A 12,835-nucleotide genomic window follows, 5' to 3' on the forward strand; every position below is an offset into this window, starting at 1 on the left:
TATTCTTGGCGCCCCATGTTATTCTCTCCAGTGTCTACTGGTAAAGCAAAATCCTTGTTTGCCCCAAAATGATTCATTTGAATTAAAATTAAATCCAACTTTGGTGACCAGATTTCTTTTCAAATTGGCAATCTCCTTATGCAGAGTAAAACTTTGCACTTCTTTCTACCTTGCTTCCCTTTTCATTTGAAATGCTCACTTTCATTTGCAAACGTAAAGGGCTTGAAGTTAATTTAAGAGTCTATTTGTAAACAGTAGAGCCAGGATTCCGAGATTCAGTTTTATAGAATAGTACTCCTGCTAAATGTAATACTAGAAAAAGGTTTTATGGTCAAAAATGTTTTAAAACACTATATACTAAAATCCCTTCTTGGAGAGGCACAGGGCTCATGAATAATTAAAGGCTCTGAGAAATCCTGCAGAAAACAAAACTATTTAATATTGTTGAAGCCAGCACTTCCAGAACATATGGGCTACTACATTAACATACCATGAAATGCACTTTGGAGAAAATCTTATCTTATAAAAAGTATGGAGAGGAACCTTAGTAGATACAGGTAGATAGAGCCAAAACTGTTTCAAAGAGGTTTGCGTATCTACATTTATAAATTTGTAGATATTACATAATAATTTTCAAATACACAGAATTACCTGTGCCTTCTCTATAAAGATGATCAGTTTTCAAGACACTGGAGTCAATTGTCCAATTAAAAATCTCTCTTGAATGTAGCTATTTTCTTGATGACTTGTAGAGAACTTTTATATTTTATTTATCATCAGGCTCTTTAAGACTTATTTTCTTTATTTGTTAAAAAACATGGAGATTGATGAAGTTTTGGGGTGGTGGGGGGTTTGTGGGGTCCAGAGCCGATGGTCAAGAAAGAATTCTTAAAGACATCTTTGGTGCAAAAAGGTGATTTTATTAAAGCCGGGAGACAGGACCAACGGGCAGGAAAAGCTGCACTGTAACTGTGGGGCAAGTCTGGGGAGATCAAGTCAAGAGGGAATTTCCAAAGAGACTCTCACATGCAAAAGACTTACTGGAGGCCTAGCTATTGTCAAGTTAAGGTGTTTTTCCCCCTAGCAAAGCATTAACATTGACAGTAGGAGTTCCCGGACTTTAGGCTTTTGATAGGATTGCCTTTTTCTGGTAAACTGGTGGAGACTCTTAACCAGATTAACCATTTGTTTTTTGTCCTTTCTTGTTTTTGTGCAGCCAGAGGTGTCCAAGGAATATCACACAAATCCCACCTTGGCGGGGGCGGGGCAGGGCGGTGCTAGCTTGTGTTTGTGTTTTGCCCTCAGCTTGCCTCAGGCTCCCTCAACAGAGATACTCTATACTTAGTAGATTTTTGGGGCGCCTGGGTGGCTCAGTTGGTTAAGTGTCCATCTTAGGCTCAGGTCATGATGTCGCGGTTCCTGAGTTTGAGCCATGCATGGGGCTCTCTGCTGTCAGTGCAGAGCCCGCTTCAGATTCTGTGTCTCCCTCTCTCTCGCCCCTCCTTTGCTCGCTGGCACATGCGCGTGCACTCTCTCTAAAAAATAAACATTTAAAAAATATATACACTTAGTAGAGTTTTGTGAGGATCAAGATAAATAGGTAAATACGTGCAAAACAGTGAGCAGAGAGCCAGCACCATTGTGGGTATTCAATAAAGGCCTGTCTCCCATCTCACCATTAATCACAGCCCTGAATTTGGGACTGTGGTTGTTCAAAAGAGGTAGAAATCTGATGTTTAGTTTATTTGGGTATTGAGGAAAACAGCATAGAAAATGTTGTAAGTGCTTTAATTTGCGTATGAGAATTTTAGAACAGAAAGCAGGAAAATAATTCCCAGGAAAGACTTGGGAAAGAAAATCTCTGAAAAAGAATGATTTTGTTTTGTTTTGTTTTGTCTTTGTAGTTTAATTCATAGACCCATTTCATGAGACTTTGTTTTTAAAATTTAAATTTTGCCAAAATAAGAATACATTGAGGGAGGAAAAAGTAATAATCAAGTCACGTTTAACTGAAAACTTGTAAATAAATGGCAGATCTTTGTATCTATTGTTACCTTTTATGCAGTAGACTCCAAACCAATTTTCCAAGTCAGGTTTCAATTTTATTGTTATTAATTTTTACAGTGAACTAGGCTGTGATTTTCAAATTTAGTGCTTCTTTGAAGCCATTTTCACATGACACTCCACCCCCTTTTTCTCAGGTATCAATTTACCAGCCTGGTGTTTTAGGTGTTGAATCCTGGTTTTATAGGCTACATTTTCTATCCGTGCACTTTCTCTCTAATATCTATGTCTAAAGTGAGTCTTTCAGCCTCTTCCCTTTGGTTAGGGATGCTCGTTAGAGCCTGGTTAATTCAGCGTCCCTCAGCTGATGGCACTCTCTTCACCAACATTGCTGCCAAATCCATTTTAGTGACTCAGCAGGAGCTTGTCATTAACAGCATTTTTGTAGAAAGTAAAAATTAAGCAGTCTTGGAAAGCAAAGTGCTAGTGCACCATGTATGTGTAAATCTGTGGTAGCAGTAAACACAGGCTCCTGGTGGGGTTGGTGGGGGAGCTCCTCCCCAGATACCACCCTCTTTTGAAGCGCTAACAAGTTTAGTTCTAGTTAATGTCTGCAGTGAAAAGAGCCCTTCAGTGTTACTGAAAAGGCAATCTGTTTTCAATTCTTTTATTTGTTTATAGAAGGTATGAAACATTTGATAGAGGGGAGCCAGATGGAATTCAAAATAGCAGCTTTATTATTGCTTGGGTCAGAAAATATGGCTTTAAATATGGCTTGCCCACACAGCCTTATTTTCCAGAATTAAGATGATCCTCCTGTCCCTCATAGACTTATGCAATGGCAGAACCAGCCCTCATAGACTTAATGAGGAGGAGAGCAGGCCAGAATGCAACTCCCTGTGGTCAGGTTGGCCCCAAACTCACCACTGAGAAGAGTTCTCCCTCCTTCCTTAGCTAGAAGTGTGGAGAAAGACAGGAGTGTGACTCATATTAAAGGGAGAACAATAAGAGAGTGCAGGCCTGGGTTAGTTGTAGATCTGACGGGAAAATACCTCTTGGGTATTAATATTGACTGAGGAAGATGAGGCTAAGTGGATGACCTTTGTTTGAACAGTGGATGCTCTAGACAGATCTACAACTCCTTGATATTTATGTCTTTCACGATTGAAGACACACCTGGGGAATTTTCCATTAAACAAACAAGTGCCTTGTCCAGAAGGCTGAGGGAAAGAAAAAGGAAAGGGCTAGACCTGCATGTGGAGGAGCAGGGAAGGGACGAACTTAAAAAGAAGGTTAAAAGAATAGAACCCTAGCGGAGTCTTCTTGAAAGGAATGGGAAATAGAAGAATGAAAGGGAACGCAGAAGAAAAGCCCTAAAGTGTAGGAAATGTGCAAGCTGGGAAGAACCAAGGTTTGTGGAGGAGTGCCTCGAAAAGGTATTGGTTTTCACCAGGTTTCTAGGACACCAACCTTAGAAACATTTGAAATCAGCTGTGGCTCACCCTCCATCCAGACCTTCTTAGACAGTTGGTGAGGTCCGACTTAGAACTCACCTTGGTGGGCGTCTAGGTGGCTCAGCTGGTTAAGTGGCTGACTCTCGATTTCAGCTCAGGTCTTGATCTCACTGCAAGCCCCATATTGGATTCTGCCCTGACAGCATGGAGCTTGCTTGTGATTCACTCTCTCCCTCTCTCTCTCTCTCTCTCTCTCTTTCTTTGAGGTCATGTCATTGTGACCCTTCTCACATTTTTCCCCCTACAAATATCCTAAGTATCTCAGTAACAATATTGGGTTTGGTGGGCCATTACTCTGAAAGAATATGGCATTTCTCTTATTATGTAAATATTAATCAAATACAGTTTTACTGCAATATGCTTGGGTAAGTGACAAGAATTTAATCACATTCACTGATACCTATCTTACCAAATTAATTTTATTCTTTCCAAGAATGTACCTTTCAAGAGCAAGGTTCTGATACAGATGATAATCTGAACCAAGGATCCAGCTTAATAGAAACCATCTTTAAAGTATTGTACCATTGCAATTTTTCTCCACAAACATTTGGAAATGTTTTTGTGAGCTACATGGAAGAAGAACAATTATGGAACTTTCTATATAACATTCCAGGTATGAAAAATTTACTGTTTGTTAAAGAAGTGTTTTATGGATACTTAAATATATCTTTAAAGATGCTTTGAAAGTTTTATTGATGTCGCTCTTGTTGAGTCTATTATTTGTAAAAGTTTATCACACATTTTTTTTAAGCATAACAGTTTCTTTGGGGAATCATTAACCATTCAGTCCTATCAAAATATAATATACTTGGGACAAGGTGCAGGGGAGGGAGAGGGAGAGAAATTATGTAATGCAGATTTTCTTTTTAAATTATTATTAGGAACTGTCCCCTCATAAAAATTTAGTTTAATATTTACCATAGATTATGTTTTGCTCTTGAGCAAGTAAGACATTAGTGACATATTATTCTTGGATGCATTTTTTGGCAAACCAATGCACAAAACTACTAGTCATTTTCTTTAAACATAAAAGGTGTTTATTACGACCACAGCACCTGTGTCTCTATAAGGCAAGTATGTCTTCTCGTTCCTTTGGGAACAATATGTTTTTCCATTTGTATTGTTCTTCTGTCTACATAGAATGGATGTTGCAAGTTGCATATGTAACTAGAAAGTGTTCATGTGTTGCCCTACCTTGGGGCCAGATGAATAGATTCTCACCTTGTTCTATACTTAATATCCTGCCTTAAATTACATACTTATTAATATCTTGAAAACAAAGACTGAGAACCTAGTGGTTACACTGTTAGTCCCTTAACCATTTACATCATTTACATTTGGCTTTCAACCTACAAACATTTTTATACACTGTTTCAGAAACTACATTTCCATGAAATATTTCCTAGGATCCATATAAAAAAATCTAACTTGCTCATATTCATGGTTTCACTCTTCCAGGACTCTGACTATCCTCTAGATACCACTTGAATATCTTTTTAGCTAGTTTAAGGTTATTATGTTACATCTTTTGGTCATTATCCCTGAAAAATACCAATAGATAACTGTATAATGATTTTTAAAACCCGAATCTATTACTTAAGACTCCCTAATAATTATCTCCTCTTAAAATTTTATCTCCTAGTTTCCATGTATTTCCTACTGTGATCTCTTTACCCAAAGGAGGGACAGTTTTCCAGTTAAAAAGACTGAATTACTTCTTTTTTTTTTTTTTTTTTTTTTTTAATTTTTTTTTTTCAACGTTTTTTATTTATTTTTGGGACAGAGAGAGACAGAGCATGAACGGGGGAGGGGCAGAGAGAGAGGGAGACACAGAATCGGAAACAGGCTCCAGGCTCCGAGCCATCAGCCCAGAGCCTGACGCGGGGCTCGAACTCACAGACCGCGAGATCGTGACCTGGCTGAAGTCGGATGCTTAACCGACTGCGCCACCCAGGCGCCCCAAGACTGAATTACTTCTGATGTAGACTTTATGGAACTGAAAGAAAAATAACCTTGGAAGCCCTACCACTCCAGTTTTTAGTTATTCAGGTGAAGTGAGAGCCGAATTCTCTCACAAGATGACAAAGAATCGTTGACCCACATGCTTCAACCACTATTTGTCCTTCAACACTTAAGTTCTTGAACCATTTTGTCACTTAGCACAACACTGTACTGAAGATACCAATGGCCTTCAGGTGCTGCCATGAGAAAGTGAAACTGCTACTCACTCCTCATTAGTCTTCTCTTCATATACACATTGAGCAAACCCTTCTCCACCAGGTCAGACAAGTCTCTTGAAACAAGTGTTACACAAATTAATACAGCCTGAATTGTGTGGGGTGTTTTAAAGGATCAGAATTTCAGATTGGTGCAATATCCTTGGTCTTTGTATAAATTGTTTCTCCATAAGTGTTAAATATCCTCTGGGTCTTAAGTATTTTCTGGAACCTGAGACCTTACAGTGGTCACAAGGGACTCCACTTTTGTACAGTTATGTATAAGATATATATACATAAGTGAGTACTTGTTGGTATTATTATTTTGAACAAACTTATCTGTTAGATCAATTATGAATAAGAAAAATAAATTTTTTTTATATTACCAACACTTATTCCTTCTTTAATGTCTTTTTTTTTTTTTTACTTTATGTAAATCTGAGTTTTCACTCTTGTATTATTTCCTTTTACTCTAAAGAGTTTCATTTAACATTTCTTGTAAGACAGGTCTACTGGCAACCAATGTCTTCAATATTTGTTTGTCTGAGAAAGTCTTTATTTCTCCTTCAGTTGTGAAGGATAATTCTGCAGGGCATAGAATTCTAGGTCGTTTGGGTTTTTTTGTTTGTTTTTTATTTTTCCCCTTGATACTCCTACATATTTCACACCACTGTCTTCTTGTTTGCATGGTTTCTGAAAAGCTGGATGTTAATTCGTCCCTTTGTTCCTCTGTAGGTAAGGTAATTTTTTTTTCCCTCTGGCTTTTTTCAGGACTTCTTTGCCTTTATTTTTTTTGTAGTTTGAAAATGATATGTGTAGGTATAGTTTTAAGTATTTATTCTGCTTGGTGTTCTCTGAGCTTTCTGGATCTGTGGTTTGTGTTTGATAGTAATTTGAGGGGAACTTCTCGGTCATTATTGTCTTAAATATTTCTTCTGATCCTTTCTTTTTCTTCTCCTTTTGGTATTCCCATTACACATATTACATCTTTTGTAGTTGTCCCACAGTCCTTGGATATTCTGTTCTTCTTCTTTTTTTTTTTTTTTCAGACGTTGATCTCTTTGCTTTTGAGTTTTAGAGGTTCCTATTGAGATATCCTCAAGCTCAGAATTCTTTTCTCAGCTATGTCCAGTCTACTAATAAGCCCAGGAAAGGCATTCTTCATTTTTGTTACAGTATTTTTGATGTCTAGTATTTCTTTTTGGTTCTTTCTCAAGATTTCCATTTCTCTATTTACATAGCCCATTTGCTCTTGCATGCTGTCTACTTTATATATTAGAGCCCTTAGCAAAGTAATCAAAGTTATTTTAATTCCTGGTCTGGTAATTCTGATTTCCATGTCTGTTTCTGATGTTTTCTCATTTCAAAATTGTGTTCTTTGCCTTTTAGTATGTCTGGTAATTTTTCTTGGAAGCTGGACATGATGTATTGGGTAAAAGAAACTGCTGTAAAGAGGGTTTTAGTGATGTGGTGGAAAAGTGGGGGAGGCATGGGAAGCATTCTGTGGTGCTATGATTAGGTCTTTTAGTGGACCTGTGCCTCTGGATGATGTACTTCATAAGTGTTTCTGTTTTTTTCTCCCATTCTATGTAGGAGAGTATAGCTAGAGTGGGCTGGAATTGGGTATTTCCCTTCTTCTACGTCAGTTAGACTCTGATAATACCCCAGTGGGTTAGGCTCTATTTTAGTAGTTTCTCCTGAGGGCAACCCTGAAGAAGAACAGAGTGCTCTGACTTATCTCAAAATGTTCCTTTTCCTTTTCCCTTGCTGGAAGCTCTTGGGGATTTTTCTCTGACATTTACTATGGGCACCTAGTTGAACTCACAGAGATAAAACTCACAAAAGTGTGGCAGCCTCCACATAACAGGGTCCCCATTGAATTTTAACTCTCAGACTTGTCCACACTGAGCCTCCAGCAATTCATCAATTACAGTTCAGACTTCCTACTTTGGCACTGGTTCCCATGGTAGGTTCTGCTTATGAGTCTCCACTCCAGTAAACTGTGACTCCCTGTATTTGCTGTCCATCACTCCAGTCTTGGAGGCGGTGGTTTGCCTTATGTCCCCACCTCTCTACAGATCCAAGAAGACTTGTTGATTTTTCCATCTGTTCAGCTATTTACTTGTTGATAGGACAGAGAGGCAACTTCTAAGCTCTTTATATGCAGAGCCAGAAACCAGAAGGGCTTGTCACTTACTATTTTTTTCTTCTCTATTCTCTCTTCCTATATTTCCTTCTCTTCTTGCTACATCTGTATCTTATTCCTACTGTAGGCATCTGTGGATATTGCTTGATCCTCCCTATACTATCCCATGCTCAACTTGTTGCAGAACGCTGCATCAAAAAACACTGGGCACCCTATACTATAATATTGCAAACTTTACAGAAAATTCCTCTTAGGTAATAATAATAATAACATAGGTTTACATGGTGCACATAGTGCCTACTATGTGCTAGTTGCTTAACACAAATTAATTCATATAATTTTAAAATAATTCTTTGAGATAGGGCTGTTATTTTCTCTATCATTTGTAATACCTTGATTTTATTTTAAACATTAAAAAAATTTATTTATTTATTTATTTTTTGAGAGACAGAGACAGAGCGTGAGTGGGGAAGGGCAGAGAGAGAGAGAGGGAGACATAGAATCTGAAGCAGGCTCCCGGCTCTGAGCTGTGAGCACAGAGCCAACGTGGGGCTCAAACTCATGAACTAGGAGATCATGACCAGAGCCAAAGTTGGACCCTTAACTGACTGGGCCACCCAGGTGCCCCAGCATGCTGGTTTTAATAATGGATTGAGTCACTTGGGAAATATTACCTTAGAGTGCCTGACTGACTCAGTCAGAAGAGCATGCAACTTTTGACCTCAGGTCAGGGTCATGAGTTAGAGCCCCATGTTGGATGTAGAGATTATTTAAATAAATTAAGAAAAAACAGAAATACCACCTCAAATTTTGAGGGGAAAAAACATATGGGTACTTTTCTGTGTTGATTCAAGTGGTTATCCCAAGACTTTCCTGTCATATTAAAAAAATAATAAAATTTTATTGCATTTATCACACAAGTAATACATATTAACGGTTGGTAATCTATATTATCAGAAAGAAGGTAGGATGGCAGAAAGAAGAAAAGAAGGGAGGATGGGAGGATAGAAAAGAAGGAAAAGTAAAAGAAGAAAGAGGGAAGGAGGAGGAAAATACCTGAAATCCCATCAGGCATTGATAATCACCATTAACCTGGAGAATGCATCTTGTAATTCTTGTGTGTGTGTGTGTGTGTGTGTGTGTGTGTGTGTGTGTGGTATAGTGTGTTTGTAATAAAAATAACATGTCATAGTTTTCCTAACATGTCTTTATTTTTATTTTTTACTAAACAATATATGGCTTTATTGTGTTGATGGATATATCTTAGCTACTTAAATAACTGATGATTATTGGACATTAAGATTATTTTCGATTTTCCTTTATATCCTTTACATGATTATAATTAATTTCTTAGGATAAGGTCCAGAGAAGGAATAAATGAGTTAACAGGTAAGCAAAATGTTAAAGATTTGGTATTATTGCCAAGTTATCATCTAAGAAAATCATACAACTTCAATTTCCACCGTTAGAGTTGCAGACCACAAGCAAATACTGTTATTCCCTGTTATTTTAATTACCATTTTCTTTATTACTAAGAAGAATTTTTTTTTTAATTTTTATGGACTGTTTATTAATTATGTGATTTCAAGGTTAAAAACAGCTCTTCTTTTCTATGGCTTTAAACTAGCTAATGAGAAACTGAATTCCCAATTAAATAAGGCACAAAATATTGCCAGATTCTGCTAACTATAATATGCTGTCTGATTTTAAAGTCTCAACATGCATGGAGTCCGAGCCAGAGGTCATCCGATGCTTGAGACTGGCACTGACTGATGCTATCAAGGACATTGTACAGCAGATAGTATTTGTGATGAAGTCTGGGAGAAACTGTGGGCCCAACCTAAACAAGCACAGTGTTCCTGAACGTTTGCGTGAGAGCATTCCAAAGGAATGGAATTATACTCCAAAAGAAACTAAGAGGAAAGAATCAAGCAAAGGTACCTTATTATTATTTTTTTTTGTAAGAACCCATCCTTGAAGAAGCAATTTTGTAAGATATGAAATCAGGTAAAATTCTAAAATTATAAGATTTGTAAACTATGTTAGTCCTTTTCCCGCCATTTCTATGTATTTGGGACCTGTAAATTTTTTTTTTCTTTTTTTTTACTATGAGCCTTATGACCAAGGAAACTAGAAAGGGAAATGACTCAAATGGTCATCTTCTTTATTTAACTATCAGCTCAGAATTTTCTGTGATATGTTGTGTTCATGTTAGTATTCACACATTAGTCGATGATTGTGACTAACTTACCTCAAATCTGTTGAGTAATCTAAAATTCATACTCTCAAGAATATTGCTCTGATGTTTAATGTTCTTTCCTTGAAGTTTTTCCCTCTGCCACCACTAATTATTACTTTCTTTTTTCTTGTTAACAGACCTACTTGTGTAGCCTTTAGGTCAAAAATAGCACTCCATTGAGTACCTACATAGTTTTTTGACAGAGTAATTTCCCCCAATACCTATGGTTCTGAATTCCGTGCATTGTTCCTATTAGGGGCAGTGCATCTATTAAGTGTATTTTAGAACATGAGTTACATTATTGATTTATTTTATTAATTAAGTGCTGTCTTCTTAAATGGTTTCTTTGTACCTATGTGTTTCTGCATTACAAAACATGTAATGTTTTATTATGTATATTATATAGACATATGAATGAATCTTCTTAGGATTTTTAAAATAAAACTTTTGCGGGCGCCTGCGTGGCTCAGTCAGTTGAGCATCTGGCTTCAGCTCAGGTTAAGGTATTGCAGTCTGTGAGTTTGAGCACCCGTTCGGGCTCTGTGCTGACAGCTCAGAGCCTCGAGCCTGCTTCAGATTCTGGGTCTCCCCCTCTCTCCCCACCCCCTCATGCTCTGTCTCTCTCTCTCTGTCAAAAATAAATAAACACTAAAAAAATTTTTAATAAAATTTTTCCCTTTATATTAATCTATAAAAGAATATTTTTTCATTAACTTGAGGAAAGTTTCAATGGTAAAATACTCCAACCGAACCTACTAAGTCAATTGAAGAGACTAGCCTTCTTTCATTCTTCTCTATGGAGATCCTAACTAATGTGGTTCTTATCCAGCGACCTTATATTGCAAACTCAAATCAATTATCTATCTGTGACCTTTCATAGTAATGCTTTAATTCTGTCCAAGCCCTATTAAACTGCCTTTGAATCTAGTAAAGCCATTTAATTGAAATTGGAAAATGTCAGCTTTTCATTACTTCAGTTCTTCCTTGTCTGAGTGGTTGCCATTTCTCCTTCATTCTAGCTTTTGGATATTTCATAGATTTTGAGCAATTCAGGAGGCATAATCTGTAGTTAATATATCATGTTGTATGAGTAGCACTATTTTGTTTGTGGCTTTCAGGTCATTGTATTCATGAACAGTTTTGCCTTCTACAGGTGTTCTGGAACTCTTCCATAACATTTCAAAGAACCACTGGTTCCAAGAAAAAATGCTTACTTGTAGATACCAGTTTTTGTGATTTTCCTTACTAAATAATATTCTCCATAAAACTATCACTAAGACTCCACCTTACACCTGTCAGAATGGCTAACATTAACAACTCAGGCAACAACAGATATTGGCGAGGATGCGGAGAAAGAGGATCTCTTTTGCATTCTTGGTGGCAATGCAAGCTGGTGCAGCCACTCTGGAAAACAGTATGGAGGTTCCTCAAAAAACTAAAAATAGAACTACCCTAGGACCCAGCAATTGCACTACTAGGCATTTATCCACGGGATACAGGTGTGCTGTTTCGAAGGGACACATGCACCCCCATGTTTATAGCAGCACTACCAACAATAGCCAAAGTATGGAAAGAGCCCACATGTCCACTGATGGATGAATGGATAAAGAAAATGTGGTATATATATATATATATATATATATATATATACACACAATGGAATATTACTCGGTGATCAAAAAGAATGAAATCTTGCCATTTGCAACTACGTGGATGGAACTGGAGGGTATTATGCTAAGTGAAATTAGTCAGTCAGAGAAAGATAAAAATCATATGAGTTCACTCATATGAGGACTTTAAGAGACAAAACAGATGAACATAAGGGAAGGGAAACAAAAATAATATACACAGGGAGGGGGACAAAACATAAGAGACTCATAAATATGGAGAACAAACTGAGGGTTACTGGAGGAGGTGTGGGGGGGGGTGGGCTAAATGGGTAAGGGGCACTAAGGAATCTACTCCTGAAATCATTGTTGCACTATATGCTAACTAATTTGGATGTAGATTTTAAAAAATAAAAAGTTAAATTTAAAAAAAAAAACTAGGGGCGCCTGGGTGGCTCAGTCAGTTGGGCGTCCGACTTGGGCTCAGGTCACGATCTCGCGGTCCGTGAGTTCGAGCCCCGCGTCGGGCTCTGGGCTGATGGCTCAGAGCCTGGAGCCTGTTTCAGATTCTGTCTCCCTCTCTCTCTGACCCTCCCTCGTTCATGCTCTGTCTCTCTCTGCCTCAAAAATAAATAAATGTTAAAAAAAAAAATTAAAAAAAAAAAACAAAACTATCACTACTACTACTAAGAGTAGAAGAGTAGAAGTAGAACATTCCAAATCACATAAAAGAAAATGGTGGAGGAAAGTGACTTTATAAACCATTTTGTGCATTCCAGGTGGATATGACAATAGGAAAATACCATGATTCTCCATCTCTGCCCTCTTTTAGACTGATAGTGCTCAACCTTTATTATCCCTACAGTATACAAGACAGATTTTATTTACAGGCCAGACATTAAGTCACTTATTCATCCAATAAATATTTACTAAGTGAGCTACTACTACATATCAAGCATCTCAGTTGAGGCTAGAGATAAACTATAAACAAAATACCTCCTCTTGGTGCTTGAAGACTAGTAAAATTGGTTCCAAATGGGTGCAAACACCTCAGGGAATGTACAAGACAATTCTTTGGTGTATAACAAGAAAGAAAGAAATGAAACTCT

At 37.5% G+C, this 12,835-nt stretch overlaps 1 protein-coding gene across 1 annotated transcript in view; it reads left to right on the forward strand.

The window, feature by feature from the left end:
- KIAA0825 (KIAA0825 ortholog) overlaps positions 1-12,835 on the forward strand; it is a 385,059-nt gene that overhangs the window by 160,457 nt on the left and 211,767 nt on the right. The window contains exons 15-16 of the mRNA XM_019428780.2: positions 3,952-4,131; positions 9,593-9,817. Of these exons, the coding sequence (XP_019284325.2) occupies positions 3,952-4,131; positions 9,593-9,817 (405 nt within the window). The remainder of the gene's footprint in view (positions 1-3,951; positions 4,132-9,592; positions 9,818-12,835) is intronic.

This window comes from Panthera pardus, unplaced genomic scaffold (genome assembly GCF_024362965.1).
Source record: "Panthera pardus isolate Hobbes unplaced genomic scaffold, ASM2436296v1 HiC_scaffold_2, whole genome shotgun sequence".
Taxonomy (NCBI): domain Eukaryota; kingdom Metazoa; phylum Chordata; class Mammalia; order Carnivora; family Felidae; genus Panthera; species Panthera pardus.